Below are 17,679 nucleotides of genomic sequence, written 5' to 3'. Positions count from 1 at the left end.
GGCTACGTGCATTTAGAATTTTTATGGATATCCACAAATTATCTGAACGGAAGCTATACTAATTTATTCTCCTACCAGCAAAGGAGAGAGCTTGTTTCTCTAGTCAAAATTATGCTATTAAACTTTTTTTTTTCCTGTTTTTTTGAGACAGGGTCTCACTCTGTTGCCCAGGCTGGAGTGCAGTGGCACGATCACAACTCACTGCAGCCTCAAACTGTGGGACTCAAGTGACCCTCCTGCCTCAGCCTCCTGAGTAGCTGAGATTACAGGCACGTGCCACCGAGCCCAGCTAAGTTTTTTTAGAGACAGGGTCTGGCTATATTGTCCAGGCGGTATTAAACGTTTAAAAAAATCTTTGCTAATCTAATAAAAATGATCTCACTGCGACTTTGTTTTTTCTCTTATTACAGCGTAGTTGAATAGCTTATATGCTTAAGAACCATTGAATTTCCTACAAACTGTCCATCCATATACTTTGCTCATTTTTCTATATACATATATATTTTTATTGGTTCACAAGAGTTTTACATACATGAGGGAAACGAGCCCTTTTGTGGTATCAATTTAAAATCATTTTCCCTGGGTCATCACTTATCTTTACGAATGGAGGTTTTTGCCAGGCAGCAATGAACTCTGAATGTGGGCGGCCAGGACTAAGGTGAAAAGTCTGTCCCTTCTCCGTCTCACGTTTTGTGATGGCACACACACTTGGTGGAGGGGGTCAAGAGAGGCGACACAGGCCCCCAGGGAAGAATGGAGAGCCAGGCCCGCGGCTGGCCCCGTGCTCACCCGTCGCGTGGCGAAGCCCGCCCGGCCAGACTCCCCTCCCGGCCCCTCGCGGGCACAGAGCTCGTGTCCCAGGGCCCCGCCGGCCAAATCCAGAGGTCACCGTGAATGGGGGCAAGTCCCAGGCCTGTTCTAGAGAAACACTCTACCCATCCGCCGCCACCACTCCCCAACCCCGCAAGAAACGCGTCCGGGGAGGGGTGGAGGGAACTGCCTGCGAGCGTGGGCGGCGGAGCCGTGCCACGTGGGCGGGGGCCGCGCGCGGAATTCCCTCCGGCCAGCCCCGCCCCGCGCGCGCCCGCTGCCCAGTCCACACAGCCCGCGCCCCGCAGTCCCACCCGCGGGACCCCCGGCCGCGCCAGCGTCTCGCCTGCGCCCCTCGCGCCCGGCCGCGGACTACAAGTCCCGCCATGCCCCGCCACCGCCCCCCGGCTTCCGGTGCTGCGCAGTTTCCGGAGCGGATCGCAACCCGGAGTCCGGATCCGATCCCGCTCTGCACATTCCAAAGGCAGGTAAAGCTCCGGGCCCTGCGCCCGCCGCCCGCCAGCGCGCGCCGCCGGCCGGTCGCGTCGCCACCCCGCGAGCCCGGCGCGCCACGCCGGACCCGCCGCCTGCCCGCCCGGCGCTTGGCATGCGCCAGTCAGCCGCCATGCCGGCCCTTTCTTTCATTGTTTCATGGCTGCAGGGCGGTGGCGTCGAGTCAGAGCGAACGGTTTGCGGAGCCGCTCGGGATCGCCCTGCCGCGCCGCCGCCGCCGGGTCCGCCGCCGCGGGCACATCCTGGCCGAGCTCCGCCCGCCCAGCCTCATGCCTGCCCCGCAGGCCAATTTGCCAGGGCGCGGGGCTGCTGCCGGGCCCCATTCGCCCGTGGGCGCGGCGCAGGGTCTCCGCCGCCCCCGGCCCGCGGTCCCCGCCCCCAGGCGGCCTCGTCGCCGAGGGCCCCGGGGATGTCGCTGTCCCCCGCCCTCGTGTACAGCCCATGCGGGTGGCACGGGAGGGTCCCTGGACCCCCACCCCCGCGTTTAGAGAAGCTGAGTCCGGGTGATGGGGTCTCCCAGACCCTCTGCGCCTTGTTTTTTTTAAGGCTTTTGGTGGCAGAGAGAAGGTAGCGAGGTGGATGGACAGGTGACGCGTACCTGCCCGGGGTGGGTAGCCGTGCGGGGACGGGGCGTGCCCGGCCGCTCAGGTGAGGCCCGCCTCGCGCGGACAGGTGGGCACGGGGGCCACGTGCGGCCTCCGACGAGAGGGGCGGTGTTCACACAGGTGAAAATAGAAATGAAAACTCATGGAAATAAATACTTCTACCTGGTGGTTAGAGTTATCTCCCATTTACCTTTTTCTTAAGCTCCTAATGTAGTGGATGGGGTTTTTCCCCTACAAATGCTCAGAAATTGCCCCTCACCCCCAAGTCCCCAAAGGGAGTTTAAAACGGTAGAAACAAGTGTGTGATCAGAGACACGTGGACCTATGTGTGTATTTAAAGCTGCCAACACTCGTTTTTAAAAAGCCACATTGGCTTAAGCCAGACTCAAGTGAATTTGGAGAACCCAGCTTGGTTCCTGAAGGTGTTTTTAAGGGTGAGATGTAAAGGAGCCACTGCTTTTGTGATGAACCTTAAAAGGTAGCAATGACAGTTCTCCTTGGAGAATGCAGTGATGTCAACACCACTACCGTATTTTGTTTCAAGCTCGGACATTTTCACGTATTCCACGTTTTCACTGCTTCACTCCTTCCCCAGATTTCCTGACATCGCTGCCTCACGGTGAACGATTAAGAAATAGTAGTTCTATAATTTAGATTTTCAAGAGGAAAAACACCAATTTGTTTTATAGTTTTTCTTCTTATATCTGTGATTCATACTTTTTGCAGCAAAGTAACCAGCAAAGAATAGACTAATATGTTCCATTTTGGAAGCAGGCAGGACGGTTATTTCTTCAGAAGACAAATAAATAAATTTAAAAATCAACTGTGGTTGGAAGTCTGCTAGCTTGTCTTAGAATAATTATATTTGACAAAGGAGTCTGTTCACTTAGGATGTGGCTCTCATATCATTTTCGATGTCATTATCGGTGCAGAAGGCCGGGAAAGAACAGTCCTGCCATTTTGCAGATTGAAAGGAGATTTAAGGCAACTGTCTTCCACCCGTGTGCTCAGAGGCTGGGATGGTGCGCGGTGACTTAAATGCTTTTTCAGACTTTGTTCCTCATTTGCAAAGCGTGGATGGCCCTGCTCAGCTCCCCTCACAGTGCTGGTGTGTGCAGATATTCATTCATTCGGCCATTCATTCATTCTTTCCACCAGTGTTTACTGAGCACCTGTTACGTGCCCCACGCTGTAGTGAATGGAGAGGGGGCTGCACCTGGTGGACCTAATGTTCTGGGCAAGGGGGTGGGAGGTGGTATAGATAGAAAATCTTAAAACTCTCAGGTAAGGGGGTGGGAAGAGCATGAAGAAAGGAAGGAGGGCAGGGAGGTGGTGGGCAGGGGTTGGGGTACTTGGGGGCTGGGACTAGAAGGGGCTGTCGGAGGAGGGGCCACAGTGGAGATAGTCCTGTGAGGGAGCCTCTGGTGGACGTGGGTGGGGTGGTGCCTGCCCCCACCAGGCAGATGTTGGCAAATGCTGAGGCCCTGGGGTGGGATGAGCCCAGGATGGGACAGGCCAGTGTGGCCGTGAAGGTGAGGCAGCAGGGGCCATGCACCAGGCAGAGATTTTATTCTGAGTGCCTTGTGGATGCCACTGAGGGGCTTTGAGCAGTGGCGGGGCAGAGTCTGCATCTTTTGGCTGTGTGTGGGGAATGGAGTTGGCATCACTGGAATCCAGGCCCTGCATGATTCCACTCCACAGAACACGGAGGTAGAAGGGGAGATGGGGCAGGACAGAGCCTAGTTCCAGAGCCAGGCGGGCCTGCTGCTGGTTTGGTTGGGAAATGCATAGTGGGTGACTGGAACTGCTGTTTACTGAGGTGCAGCTGACAGCTGTGTCCTGGGTGTGGGGGTGACCTGAGGGAATCGGGCCCTGTAGACCGGACATCTTCAAACTCTCCCTCAGAGTGGGAGAAGCCCCTGCTCTGGGGCCACGTCCACTCCTCAAAAGGCTCCTCCTAAGGAAAGGTCCCTCCTCTTGCAGTCATGGCCGTTGGGCGTGGGAACTGCGGGGGAGTCCCAGCAGATTTAAGGGTGCTGGGGAATGGCTCCCCCGTGGGTCACAGGCCTGCAGCAGCTGCGGGAGCCTCTGCACCAGTGGTGTTCATGGTGATCGCTGATGACAAGTTGATCTTTGATGAATTCAGGCTCAGAACTCAAGAGGATGTGTCATTGGGAGATGCTGCTGTGGCCAAGCCCCTTCTGCTCCCATCTGGAGCCAGCTTCTCTGTGCTCACATTTCTAGAAAGAGGAATAAGGAGAGAGGTGAGCATTTGTCCATGATACGTGAACTGATTAGGGGAAAAAAACTCTTTCTCTTCTATTAAACACAGCTTTTATGTTAGAAGATGATTTACCAAAATGTAGACTCTTTCTGTTTCGATCAGTGGGGTTCCAATTGTAGTCACACCGCAAAAAGGAGATTTGGTTCAATGGTGGACCACATATATGATGCTGGTCCTGTAAGATGATAGTACCACATTTTTACTGTACCTTTTCTATGTTTAGATAAGCAAATGCTTACTATTATATTATAGGTACCTACAGTATTCTGTTAGTTAAGTGCTGTACAGGTTTGTAGCGTAGGAGCCGTAGGCTGGGCCGTATAGCCTAGGCATGTAGTAGGCTATACCATCCAGGGTTGTGTATGTACACTCTATTATATTTGCACGACTACAAAATCCCATAGCAATGCATTTCTCAGAATATATTACTGTCATTAAGCAACACGTGACTGTACTGCAGTGATAATTCAGGAGACGTTAGCACAACCCTATGGTTGTAGAAAATCAAGACAATTCAATTTATATGCATGTTTGTGTTGCAGAAAGTTACAGGAGGGTGAATCAATAGAGTAATTTCAAGCACGAATATATGACGTTGGGTTTACATTTTGTAGTAACACAAATAGGAGTTCCTAGAGGAAGAAGTGTATACTTTCCGGCCTTAAAGAAGAGCTTGCTCGTGTGCATTGTAAATAGATGACCGTGGCTGTCACGTTGTCATGCCTAGATTCTAATAGGTATGTTTACAAGAGTGACATGGCAGTTTTATTTTCAGTATTTACAGTGTGCTGGAAATGATGTCCCTTGCAGCTGTTTGAAACAGGGATGAACAGTTTATACTGTCAGCTGAGATGCAGGGAGTAGCGTTTTAGGAAACATTTTCATGGGGATACTGGCAAAACTCGAAGAGCCTGGCTGCTCCTGGTTCCAGGTGTCAGGTGGAGCTACCGTCTGGGGCGTGGGGAGGGTGAGGGGCTGCCAGGATGCTGACTTGGGAGTTGGGGGTGGCAGGTAAGTGCTGCATCTAGAGGGAGGGAGGTCTAGGTAGCCAGCTTGGGGTACCCCCTGTGGAGGCTCTGGAGGGGAGGTACAGATAGCAGAGGGGCTTAGGAGGGAGCATGCAGTGAGAGGGACCCCCCAGGGCAGAAGGGGTTTCCAGAGGAGGCAATAAGGATGACTTAGGGTACAGAGGAGCTTGGACTGGGCAGGGGCCCTGCTGAAGCCACTCATCCTACATGAATCCTGCTCGGAGTAGGAGAAGCCGAGGTCTGCACCCTGTCCTGGAGTCCTCCAAGCCTGTGGGGTCTGATGAGCACAGGCGGCTCAGCTCTTCCGTGCTTCCACACACTTACATAAAACTGGAGCTTGGCTTTCTCGGAGAAGATGCTTTTCTCTGCCTGAGATGCACCGTCTGTTACTGGCTCCGTTTGACCGACCTCCGTGTTCAGCATGGTCCAGGTCTCCGCTTGACAGCTCTGAGTGTTGACCTATTGCAAGCATCATCAGTAAACCTTGACTAAGCGATGCGGCTTGAGGCAAACTCATTGTGAGTCCAGGGTCCTTAATCCTTGATGTGGGTGGGGCCTGCAGGAAGTAACTGTGGTTGGACCTTAACTGCCCACTCACTGGACCAGAGTCTGCTTTTGAGAAGGGGTGTTTCCGGTGTCTCAACCCTCTGGGCTTCTGGTCTTTTGTAAGTTTCAAATTATGTGTATATATATATGCTACTTAGTTATAGTAGGTTTGTCTTTTATTGTGACCAAAACCATAAATGTTATTTTAGCACCACGTTAGGCAAGAGGTTAACAGGGTCCTTGTTCTGAGCAGGCTGCCTCAACTCTGACTGTTAGCTGGTCCTGTCATCTGGATTCCTCTCGTCTCCCTGGGTCCCTATCCCCCAGCACATCTGACTTCTCCAGGCTTTGCTCTCTGCCTGTTCTCATTCTCTCTGCTTTTTAAAATATGCTAAACCAGCACTCACAGCCTCTCCACCATCCAAGCCCTCTAGGGTCACACAAGCCTCATCATTAAGTAGGAATCAGTCCTCCAACCTTTTTTTTTGTTGTTGTTAAGTAAACACAGGACAGCCAGTTAGAGCAGCCATCAGTGTGGTAGAGTCTACACTACCTCAGTTTTTTTTTTTTTTTTTTTTTTTTTTTCCGAGACAGAGACAGAGTCTTGCTTCGTCACCTAGGCTGGAGGGCAGTGGTGCGATCTCCATCTCGTCTCACTGCAACCTGGGCTCACTGAAACCTCTACCTCCTGGGTTCAAGCAATCTTCCCACCTTAGCCTCCCGAGTAGCTGTGACTACAGGCCTACATGCCTGGCTACAGTGCCACCATGCCTGGCTAATTTTTGTGTTTTCTGTAGAGATGGGGTTTCTCCATGTTACTCAAGCTGGTCTCAAATACCTGGGCTTCAGCGATCCTCCCACCTTGGCCCCCCAAAGTGCTGGGATTACAGGTGTAAGCCACCGTGCCCAGCACAGTTTCCATTTTTAATGTGGCGGAGTGCACACCTTTCTCTCCCTCTAAAAAAACCAGATGTGAAAATGAGAAGTATAGATGTCATCTTTGATGAAACTAAGAGGTTCAGGCCGGGCGCAGTGGCTCACGCCTGTAATCCCAGCACTTTGGGAGGCCGAGACGGGCGGATCGCGAGGTCGGGAGATCAAGATCACCCTGGCTAACACGGTGAAACCCCGTCTCTACTGAAAATACAAAAATTAGCCGGGCGCAGTGGCGGGTGCCTGTAGTCCCGGCTACTCGGGAGGCTGAGGCAGGAGAATGGCGTAAACCCAGGAGGCGGAGCTTGCAGTGAGTGGAGATTGCACCACTGCACTCCAGCCTGGGCGACAAAGCGAGACTCCGTCTCAAAAAAAAAAAAAAAAAAAAAAAAACTAAGAGGTTCAGAAAGTGAGAACGGAGAAGAAATCATAAACAGTACAAGAAAACAGTAGGGCTGAAGGGCATGGTGCCAGGTTGAAGGCCAGTCAGTACACAGCGTCAAAGCAGGTCATGAGAGCTAGAACAAAAATTCCGAAAGATTCTGGAGGTAGAGAGCTGCACACAGAAGATTTGCTGGCACGAAAGATACCAGATGCATCAGCTACGATGCTGGAAGCTGATGGACCATGGAGTCCTTCCTTGGACATTGGGCGTTCAGAGGGAAAGTGACCAGTGGCAGTGTACCCAGGCAGCCCAGTTGAGTTGTGAGGGTAGAATAAGGACATTCACAGACATGACAAATCCTCCTGCAAGCTATACCCCCATGCGCCCTGCTAGGGAAACTACAGGAAAATGTGCTTTCCAGATCCAGGGAGCAGACCAAGGAAAGGGGAGTCACGAGGCTCAGGAAACAGCTTCACGTGCAGGAGAAAGAACCAGGCGCCCTCAGGCTGATGTGGAAGGGGAGGCCCAGGATGCAGCTTGTGTTAGACCTCGAGGGCATGGGACAAAGAGGGGAGGTGCTAGGAAACACAGCGGAACCCTTGGTCCGTCTTGTTGGTCTGACCCGGTGAAAAACTGCAAGGAGAAGCAATCGCAGGGTGCGGGAAGTTGTAGCCATGGGTGTCTTCCCCTCCTACTACCACCAGCAACAGAATGCGTGCACGAGCAGCACACAAAACCTGCACACAGCAAAGACAAGCTGCATGCACATGAAGCCACCTAGCACAGTTCTTCTACAAACTGGCTATAACCCGCTCTCTCAAATCTTATTTCTCACTAAATACAGTGCTTTCTTCCAGCTGAATCCAGTGGTTCCGCGTGCCCAGGAGTGTGCATTTCGTGCTCTCCTTGGCCCTCACCGCCCCTGACCTCCTGCACCACCGCCTCTGCCCCACACAACAGTAGCAAACAAAATGTGTGCACAGCATGTTGAACGTGTCCGACACAAAGAGATGATACATGTTTGAGATGATGGATACGCTTATTCCTCTGATCTGATCACTATCCATTAGAAGCATCAGTTTGTACCCCATAAATAGGTACAATTGATTATATGTCAAAATAAAAGTATAAAAAATGAGGCCTAAGCAAATATAACAAATGAATTAAAGTTATTGATAATGAAGTTGTTTAAGTTCATTCATTTCATTATTTCTTTTGAAGAAAAAAATGTATTAATAATGAACTTGTTAAGGCAGCCAGTATTTTCAGAGTCATATACATCGATTTAACTATAATCATACTGGGAAGTGGTGGGGGGGAAGAGAATGTAAGAAAACTAGCCCTTCATCTGCCTGTAAGAAGTAAAAATGCAAGATCCAACTTTGAGAGATGAGGGATCTCAGAGGAGCGTGTTATTTTGAGGTGTAGAAGCAGATACAGCAGAAAGAGGCTTGAATGGCTGCCCTGGGGAATGGGATAGCAAATGGGGAAGGGGGAAGGGGCACTTTTTGTGTTTTAAAGCTATTTATATAGATCCCATTTGGATGAAACCAAGAGGTTCAGAAAGTGAGAAAAGAGAATAAATCATAAAAGAAATACTCTTAAGAAAACCTTGTACTATTTCTAGCTATGTAATAGCTATTTGCTTTATTTTAGAGAAGACAAAAAGAAAGACTTGGAAATAAAAGGGCCGATGTTCCATTGTATCCTGGGGCTTTCCTTGCAGATGGGCAGGGCTGGGCCAGAGGGGGGTTCTGGTCACATAGGTGTGCGCTGCTGCGTAGGTGGAGGCCGGCATGCTGCAGGAGAGGCTGTTCTCAGCAGGGCTGGTCAGAGCACCCATGTGTCCCCATGTCCTGAGCCTGGGTGCTGGAGAGGTGACGAAAGAAAACTCAGCCATCCCCAGGAAGGAGGCTGCTGATTGGCTGTCAGTGGTAACAGCAGAGGACCACTGTTAGTTTCTGTCATGTTTCAAGACATGTGGAGAGGGACGGTGGGCTTCTTATGTCTACTTTCGTGACCCACCGTTGGCCTACAGGTCCCAGATTGGAAACTAGAGGGTCAGTGAGCAGCTCTTGGAAACGTCTCTAGGCAGTGAGGTGTCCTACACTGAGCCACTGAGCCCTGTGAGGCCTGCGACTGCAATCCTGCCCTACCTCCTGGTGGGCTCACTCCAGTAGGGGAGGAAGGATATGGGCTCAGACAGGGACAGCCTGTGGCTTTAACAATGGCAGCTGCTGCTCAAGAGGGACAGTGACAGGGAGGGTGACCCCAGGCAGAGGCAGAGGTGGTGGTGCAGGAGGAGGGTGGTTTGGGGGAGTGGAGGGCCAAGGAGAGTCCCCCAAACACTCCTGGGGCATGTGAAACCCCTGGATGAGGCTGGAAGAACGCATCGTATTTAATGAAAAATAAGATGAGAAAGAAAGGGAGTTACCGCCGGCTTGCAGAATGCATGCATCTTAACTGCTGGGCAGCAGGCAGTGAGGAATGGTTGCTGTATTGAGGAATGTTGTGCCATTTCATCACAGCCTTGGAGGCCAGGTGAAAAACCTGTCTGCCCATCTGTATGTGTGTTTTATCTGCATGTCTGTATCTGTGTTTTAACACTATTTTATGAGATGGTAACAATGAACTGAAATTTGGAAGTTGTGCCAGCTGAAAGGGACTTGGTGAGTACTAGGCCACCTCTTATTGTAAGGTGAGGAAACTGAGGCCCTTGGAGGGACCATAACTCACCTGAGGTCTCTCTCATCTGGTAAACAGCAGAGGCAGACTCACACCCTGGGTCTGGTGCTAGTCCTCTTGTAGCAAAGCCAGGCCCTGCCCCTTTGCTGACCCCAGGAGTCTGCAGTCTGGACCATCCTTCTTTAGCACGTTCATCAGCGTGTGCAAAAGGTGCTCTTTGCCCAGATAAATTTGGGAACCTGCTGGACAGAACACATCTCAGCAGATATTTTTGTTAAAGGACTTTTCGGGGCCTCTCCTGTGCCAGTGTATGTCGTGACTCCAGAGTGGGAATCTGCAGGGTGTCACAAATTGACTTAGCCAGAGTCCCTCTCCACCCACCCACTAGCCCCCCGAAGCCCACGCACAGCATCTTTCAGGACAGTTCTGCGGCACATATTTTTGAAAGTATGTTTGCTTTTTCCGTTAGTGGGTTTTCCCTGAGTGCTTTTAATATTGTTACAAGGGCATGTGCCCAGTGGGAAAGATGTTCCTTCTGCTTCAACAAAAATTCCCTGAGCCTCTAGACCAGGGCTGGCTTCTGAGCACTTGAGATGTGCCTGGTCCAAATTAAGATCAGCTGAAAGGGTAAAATACACACTGGATTGCTAAGGCTTAGCATGAAAAAATTCCTTAATACTTTTTTATGTTGTATTTTTTGTATATTTATATTAATAGATGTTGACATAATATTTTGGGTGTACTGGATTAATAAAATGTTACTAAAATTACATATGTGAATCTTAGCAAGAATTTTTATGGCTTAAACCAAGATTGTTCTAAAGTTTATATGGAAAGGCAAAGGAACTAGAATAGAATGGCTGGAACAATTTTGCAAAAGAAGAATAAAGTGGGAGGAACCATTCTGCCCAGCTTTGAGACTTGATTAAAGCTACAGTCATCAAGACTGCATTGACTGGGTTCCGCCGAGTGTGGTGGTGCTGGAGAGACGAGTGGAGTAGAAGGGAGACCCAGGCATCGACTCACGTAAGTGTGGGCACCCGGCTTTGACAGGGACGCAGTAGCCAGTCAGCAGTGCCGAGGCCAGGGGGCATTGTAGACAAAAAGGTTGACCTCAGCCTCAGCCTCTCAGCTTATATAAAAATTAATTCAGATTGGATAACAGATTTAAATGTAAGATGTATAATTGTAAGACTTTACTAGCTGGGCGTGGTGGCTCGCGCCTGTAATTCCAGCACTTGGGAGGCCGAGGTGGATAAATAGCTTGAGCCTAGGAGTTCAAGACCAGCCTTGGCAACATGGAGAAACCCTGTCTCTACTAAAAATGTAAAATTAACCAGGCATGGTGGTGCATGCCTGTAATTCCAGCTACTCCAGAGGCTCAGGCAGAAGAATCACTTGAACCTGGGAGGCGGAGGTTGTGGTGAGCCGAGATCAGACCATTGGACTGCAGCCTGGGCAACAACAGTGAAACTCCGTCTCAAAAAAAAAAAAAAAAAAAATAGCCGGTGATGTGTGCCTGTAGTCTAACAACTCAGGAGGCTGAGGCAAGAAGATCGCTTGAGCCCTGGAGGTGGAGGTTGCAGTGAGCCGAGATCACGCCACTGCGCTCCAGCCTAGGTCACAGAATGAGATTCCCTCTTAAAAACAAAGACTTTTCTAAGAAACACAGGAGAAAGTCTTTGGAACCTTGGGCTTGGCAAAGATAAGTCTTAGATGTGATACCAGAAGCGTAGTCTGTGAAAGGGAAAGTCAATCCTTTAGACTTCAACAACATGAAAAACCATTGCTCGGCAGAAGACCCTTAAACTGGGAGTGGGAGGAATGAAAAGACAAGCCCAGACAGGGAGAAAATACTTGCAAACTACACGCCACAAAGCATCTAGATATACAGATAAGGAACTCTCAAACACAACTGTAAAATAACGCTGTCAGTCCAACTAGAAAATGGGCAAAAGGGCCGGGCGCGGTGGCTCATGCCTGGAATCCCAGCATTTTGGGAGGCTGAGGCAGGTGGATTACGAGGTGAGGAGTCCAAGACCAGCCTGGCCAATGTGGTGAAACCCCATCTCTACTAAAAATACAAAAATTAGCCAGGCGTGGTGGCGGGCACCTGTAGTCCCAGGTACTTGGAGGCTGAGGCAGGAGAATTGCTTGAACCTGGGAGGCGGAAGTTGCAGTGAGCTGAGATCATGCCACTGCTGTACTCCAGCCTGGGTGACACAGCGAGACTCCATCTCAAAAAAAAAAAAAAAAAAAAAGGAAAAGGAAAATGGGCAAAAGATGTGAAGAGACCTTTTACTGAAGAAGATTTATTGATATTAATACATGTGGCCTACAAGCACGGGAAAAGATGTTCAGCGTCTTTAGCCACTAGGGAAATGCAAATTAAAACCACAAGGAGACACCACTTCATATCTGCCGGAATGGCTAAAATAAAACGTAGTGACCCCACCAGATGCTGGGCAGGCCGCTGAGAAACTGGATCTCTCCTGCGTCGCTGGCGGGAGGTGCAAAGTGCTGCAGCCTCTCTGGAAAACAGCCTGTCGGTTTATTAAAAAACGAAACATCCTCCTAACAGATGCCCCAGTCGTTGCACTCCTGGGCATTTATCTCAGAGAAATGAAAACGTATGTACAAAAAAACCTGTACACGATTGCTCCTAACAGCTTTATTTGTGACAGCCCCACGTGGAAAAAACCCCAAGTGTCCTTCCGTGAGCGAGTGAATTGCTGAACAAACAGTAATGCACTCGAACCGTGGAATATTATTCAGCAATATAAAGGAATGAGCTTTTCATTGAGGCAACATCCTGGAAGGATCTCAAGGGTATTATTTCAGTTAGAAAAAGCCAGTCTTAAGGGTCACAGGCTGTCTGATTTCATTTATATGACACTCTTTTGTTGTTTTTTTTTTTTTTTTTGAGACGGTGTTGCCCAGGCTGGAGTGGATCTCGTCTCACTGCAGCATCCACCTCCCGGGTTCAAGTGATTCTTCTGCCTCAGCCTCCCGAGTAGCTGGGATTACAGGCTCCCACCACCACACCTGGCTAATTTTTGTATTTTTAGTAGAGATGGGGTTTTGCCATGTTGGCCAGGCTGGTCCTGACCTCAGGTGTTTCACCCACTTTGGCCTCCCAAACTGCTGGGATTACAAGCTTGAGCCACCATGCCCGGCCTATGTGACATTCTCGAAATGACAAAATTGTAGAGATGGAGAACATTTTCTCTAGACATGTGTCTTTTAAAATCATGAAGCTGGCCGGGCGCGGTGGCTCAAGCCTGTAATCCCAGCACTTTGGGAGGCCGAGATGGGCGGATCACGAGGTCAGGAGATTGAGACCATCCTGGCGAACACGGTGAAACCCCGTCTCTACTAAAAAGTACAAAAAACCAGCTGGGCGAGGTGGCGGGCGCCTGTAGTCCCAGCTACTTGGGAGGCTGAGGCAGGAGAATGGCGGGAACCCGGGAGCAGAGCTTGCAGTGAGCTGAGATCCGGCCACTGCACTCCAGCCTGGGCCACAGAGTGAGACTCCGTCTCACCAAAAAAAAAAAAAAAAAAATCGTGAAGCTTTCGTTTCCCAATATTTCCAAACCAGTAGCTTTTTCTAAACCTCCTCAGCCCTTGCAGTTCACATTAATAAATAATTCTCAAAACTGTGTTTCAAGCTGGGCACAATGGCTGCACTCCCAGCTATGCGGAGGCTGCGGCAGGAGGGTCGCTTGTGCCCGGGAGTTTGAGGCTGTAGTGCGCTATGTTCGCACCTGTGAAAAACCACTGCGCTCCAGCCTGGGCAACATGGTGAGACTCTGTCCTTTCAACATGTTTGTTTCACCTGTTCTGCTGTAGTGTGTAGAGCTCAGCTTGCTTTCCTTTCACTGCTTTCAGGACCCTTTGCACAAAACTTTTCCTGGGGGAGCCAGGAAAATCCGGCCCCAGCCCTGGGGAAGATTGTGAACAGAGGAGGTCAGGGCTAGAGTGGAAAGGAGTTGCGTCTTAACTCCTTTCCGTTTCGCGGAGTTTGACTACCGGCGCAGCAGAGGCCCCTGAGTGGCTGCTTTCTGCAGGGTCACTCTGTGTGTGAATAGAAAATCTGTGCAAAACTCAGATAGTCAGTGAGGTTTCTGGGCTTTCTGAGCTGAGGGTGTCTGGCATCTCCCCACATCTCAGAGCTCAGCACAGAAAGGAGTCCCCGCTCCCTTAGCCCTGCCTGGGGAGGTTACTCTCCCAGGTGAGCAGGTTGTGGTTGAACCTGGTGGGGCACACCCATCTGGTAACAACAGAAAGGTCAGATTCCTTGTTCTAGACCTTTCCCCCTTTGTACTGAGAAGGGAGTGGATAGGGTCTCCCCAGGGAGTGGAGGTGTTCTGGCTTCTCCCCAGGAATCAGGATGCAGGTCAGGTGGTCCAGCCAGATCTGGGCTCTACCAGCCCTCTCTAGCGTCCCCTGTGCAGGCCACGGTCGCACCCTTTGTTGTGTGGCGTGTGTGGAAGGGGAGAAGCTTGTGCTCGTTCTGCTGCCCCAAATGAACAACCCTTCAACACCAGCTGCCCATGGCAGGTGTCCCTCGAATATCTGGACAAGAATTGGACTTCGTTTTATTTGAGCTGATAAGATATTCTTGTGGGTGCCAGGCTGCAGATTCCAAGAACCACATTGTTTCCTTGCAAGATTTCTTCAGTAGCACAGGCTTTATTTGAACTTACTTTCAAGTACGTGAACCTGGAAACCCATAGACAGGCTTAGTGTCAAGTGGAGGGAAGGCAGTGGCCTGGCCAACGCCAGACCAGGGTGGTCCCCGGAGGCCACTATGGAGAAAGACCCCAGGCCGGGGCCACCTCCTGTCGTGGGCCAGGGATGTCAGAGGCCAAGCACAGGTCGTTGTGGTAGCATTGGAACCTTGCACCTAGCAGGTGCTTTGTAAATATCAAAAAACAATATAAAAGTTTAAAATCACTTTTTATATGGAACATGGAAAATTTCTCTTCCAGATCTTAATGCTAATCTAACTAAACTTTTGAACTTTCTTGGCATAACTTGTGCAAACAAAACATTTGGAACTTTCCAACCACTCTTAATTATCTGGAGGTGAAGGTGTCAGGTCAAAAGATTTATCAGGGCTTTCTTGTACGTGGGGTACTACATACAAAGTACATAAGAACTGGACGAAGGGAGTAAGTGGAAAAGTCAGTTTTAAGCTTCTGTCTTTCATGGTTAAAGATCTAATAGAGGGGAGGCTGAGGCAGGAGAATGGCGTGAACCCGGGAGGCGGAGCTTGCAGTGAGCTGAGATCCGGCCACTGCACTCCAGCCTGGGCGACAGAGCGAGACTCCGTCTCAAAAAAAAAAAAAAAAAAGATCTAATAGAGGCTAGACGTGGGGGCTCATACCTGTAATCTGAAGTGGGAGGCTGAAGCAGGAGGATTGCTTGAGGCCAGGAGTTTGAGACCAACCTGGCCAACATAGTGAGACCAAATCTCTACAAAAAAATTTTAAAAATTAGCTGGGCATAGCGGTGCATGCCAGTAGTCCCAGTTACTTGAGAGGCTGAAGCCGGAGGATCACAGGAGGCCACGAGTGTGAGGTTATAGTGAGCTGTGATGGGACCATTATACTCCAGCTTGGGTGACAGAGTAACCCTGTCTCAAAGTAAAATGAAAGAAAATAAATCTAGTAGAAAAAACAGACCATGTGCATGACATTATGTGAAGCTGAGATAGTGGTTTTGGAAGAGTCAACTTTTTGGGGGGGTCACGGAGGAGGTGAGAGTAACTGAAGGGAGGAAGGTGTCTGGGAGGGTGAGGTTAGGGCTCTGTCTTGAAAGATGGTAGAACCCCCGTGGTGGACTGAGGGGAAGTGGCTGTGCCTGGGGTAGACCTCGCGTCCGCAGCCTGGGGTGTGTTATGGGGTGTACCAGGAAGTGGCCGATTCTCTTACCAGACATCAGCCTGTCCCGTGTGCCGGTGCTGAGGAGGGTCCAAGTATATTCTGCTGTACAAGGCTGCTACAAGTCTTGCCCTCTTGGCCCTTGAAGTGTGGTGGGAGAGAGACATGAGATCAGTCACACACAGGCATGGCCACACGGGTGACAGTGCTGTGAAGGAAATCACAGAGCACTTTTGGAAAACATGCCACACTTTGGACAGGTGGATCAGGGAGACCCTCCCCGAAGAAGTGAAGCTAAGCTAAGACTGAGGAGTGAGCAGGCATGGCAGAGGGCTGGGGAGAGGTCCAGCCATGGGGCGAGCATGTGCAAAGGCCCAGAGGCAGGACCCAGCTTGGCGTTCTGGCAAGTGTGGCTGGAGAGGGTGGGGTTGGGTGGGGTGAGAAGGCTACCGAGGGCAGTGGCTTGGCGTTCTGGGAAGTGTGGCTAGAGACGGTGGGGGTGGGGTGAGGAGGCTGCTGAGAAAGGCAGTGGCTGGTTGTGTGTAGGAGTTCGGGGTTTCTTCCTGGGACAGTGGGAAGCCGATGAAGCTTCAGGCTGGCAAGCGATGTGATTGGATTTATGTTCTAGAAGAACCGCTCTGCAGTGTGGAAAATGGGTTGGTGGCCCAGGCAGAGGAGGAAGAGTTATCTGGAGACCCTTGCAGCCTTACAGGTGGGAGAAAGTGGGGTGTGGCTAAGGGAGGTAGTAAAGGGAGGTAATAACGGGGGCTGTAGGTAGTTGGTGTGATGGGCAGGTGTGAGAGGGAGGCCAGAGAGGTCACCGCGGTTCCAGGTCTCTCTGACAACCGCGACCTAAGATGCAGGAGGTGGGGGCAGAGAGACTGTCAGGAGAGTCCAGATGTTTACTTTTGACATGTTGGTTTTTGGGTTGACTGTTGCCTTCTGAATGAAGATGCAAATGGTTTTCCTTTTATAGATTGTGTTTTTGGTGACAAGTCTAAAAACTGTGGCTTGCTCTAGAGCCCAAAGATTTTCTCTGTTTTTCTAAGTTCTATTATTTAATATTTTATGTTTTAAGACTGATCCATTTTGAGTTAATTTTCTAATAAGATATGAGGTTATAGTTCATTTTTTTCTCTGTGGATGCCCAGTTGTTCCAGCACCATCTGCTGAAATGGTTGCCCTTCCTCAGTTGGACTTTAAAATCCAATCCGCTTTTGTCTTTGTAAAAAAAATGCAGGCCGGGCACGGTGGCTCACACCTGTAATCCCAGCACTTTGGGAGGCTGAGGTGGGCAGATCACGAGGTCAAGAAATCGAGGCCCTCCTGACCAACATGGTGAAACCCCATCGCTACTAAAAATATAACAGTTAGCTGGGCGTGGTAGCACATGCCTGTAATCCCAGCGACTCGGGAGGCTGAGGCAAGAGAATCACTTGAACTGGGAGGCGGAAGTTGCAGTGAGCTGAGATCGCGCCACTGCACTCCAGCCTGGGCGACAGAGCAAGACTCCATCTCAAAAAAAAAAAAAAAAAAGCTTTGGGCGTGTTTGTTTAGGTCTGTTTCTGGGTTGTCTGCTTTGTTCCATTGATCTCTGTTCACCTTCTCACCGGTATCAGAGTTTTTTGACGGTAGCTTGATAATGAAGTTTGAAGTCAGGGAGACAGAGTCTGTCACTTTAGGCTTCTTTTTCAAAGTTGTTTTTAACAGTTTTCTTCACTGAGCGTTCCGTATAAGGAACATTTGTCTGAAGTCACCCCTCATTTCCCATTTACCACCAGGTTAGATGTAGATGGTCCTGGTCTGAGCTTCATTGACGTTTGTGATAAGTGTGGTTTCCTGATATTATTACTGTGGTCTTCTTGTGATGGCGGTCACGTTTAGTTAGTTTTTGTAGTAGTAGTCATAGAAATTTTAAAGAGATTTTCAGGCAAAGCGGTGGTTCTCAGACTTGAGCTGCATCCGAACCACCTGGAGGGCTTTGCAAGCAGAATGCAGGGCCCTC

General features: G+C 50.2%; 1 protein-coding gene across 4 annotated transcripts in view; it reads left to right on the top strand.

The window, feature by feature from the left end:
* Nucleotides 1-1,091: 1,091 nt before the first annotated feature.
* PRDM15 (PR/SET domain 15) overlaps nt 1,092-17,679 on the top strand; it is a 75,035-nt gene continuing 58,447 nt past the window's right edge. For 2 of the 4 annotated variants that reach the window (XM_021935494.2, XM_021935493.2), the window contains exon 1: nt 1,092-1,298. In XM_021935494.2, coding sequence (XP_021791186.1) covers nt 1,197-1,298 — 102 coding nt within the window. In that variant the 5' untranslated portion in view covers nt 1,092-1,196. The remainder of the gene's footprint in view (nt 1,299-17,679) is intronic. The other 2 variants (XM_021935495.1, XM_021935496.2) reach the window with 2 other exon arrangements.

The sequence above is a fragment of the Papio anubis genome, chromosome 4, assembly GCF_008728515.1.
Source record: "Papio anubis isolate 15944 chromosome 4, Panubis1.0, whole genome shotgun sequence".
Taxonomy (NCBI): Eukaryota; Metazoa; Chordata; class Mammalia; order Primates; family Cercopithecidae; genus Papio; species Papio anubis.
This window is presented reverse-complemented; position numbering and strand designations above follow the sequence as displayed.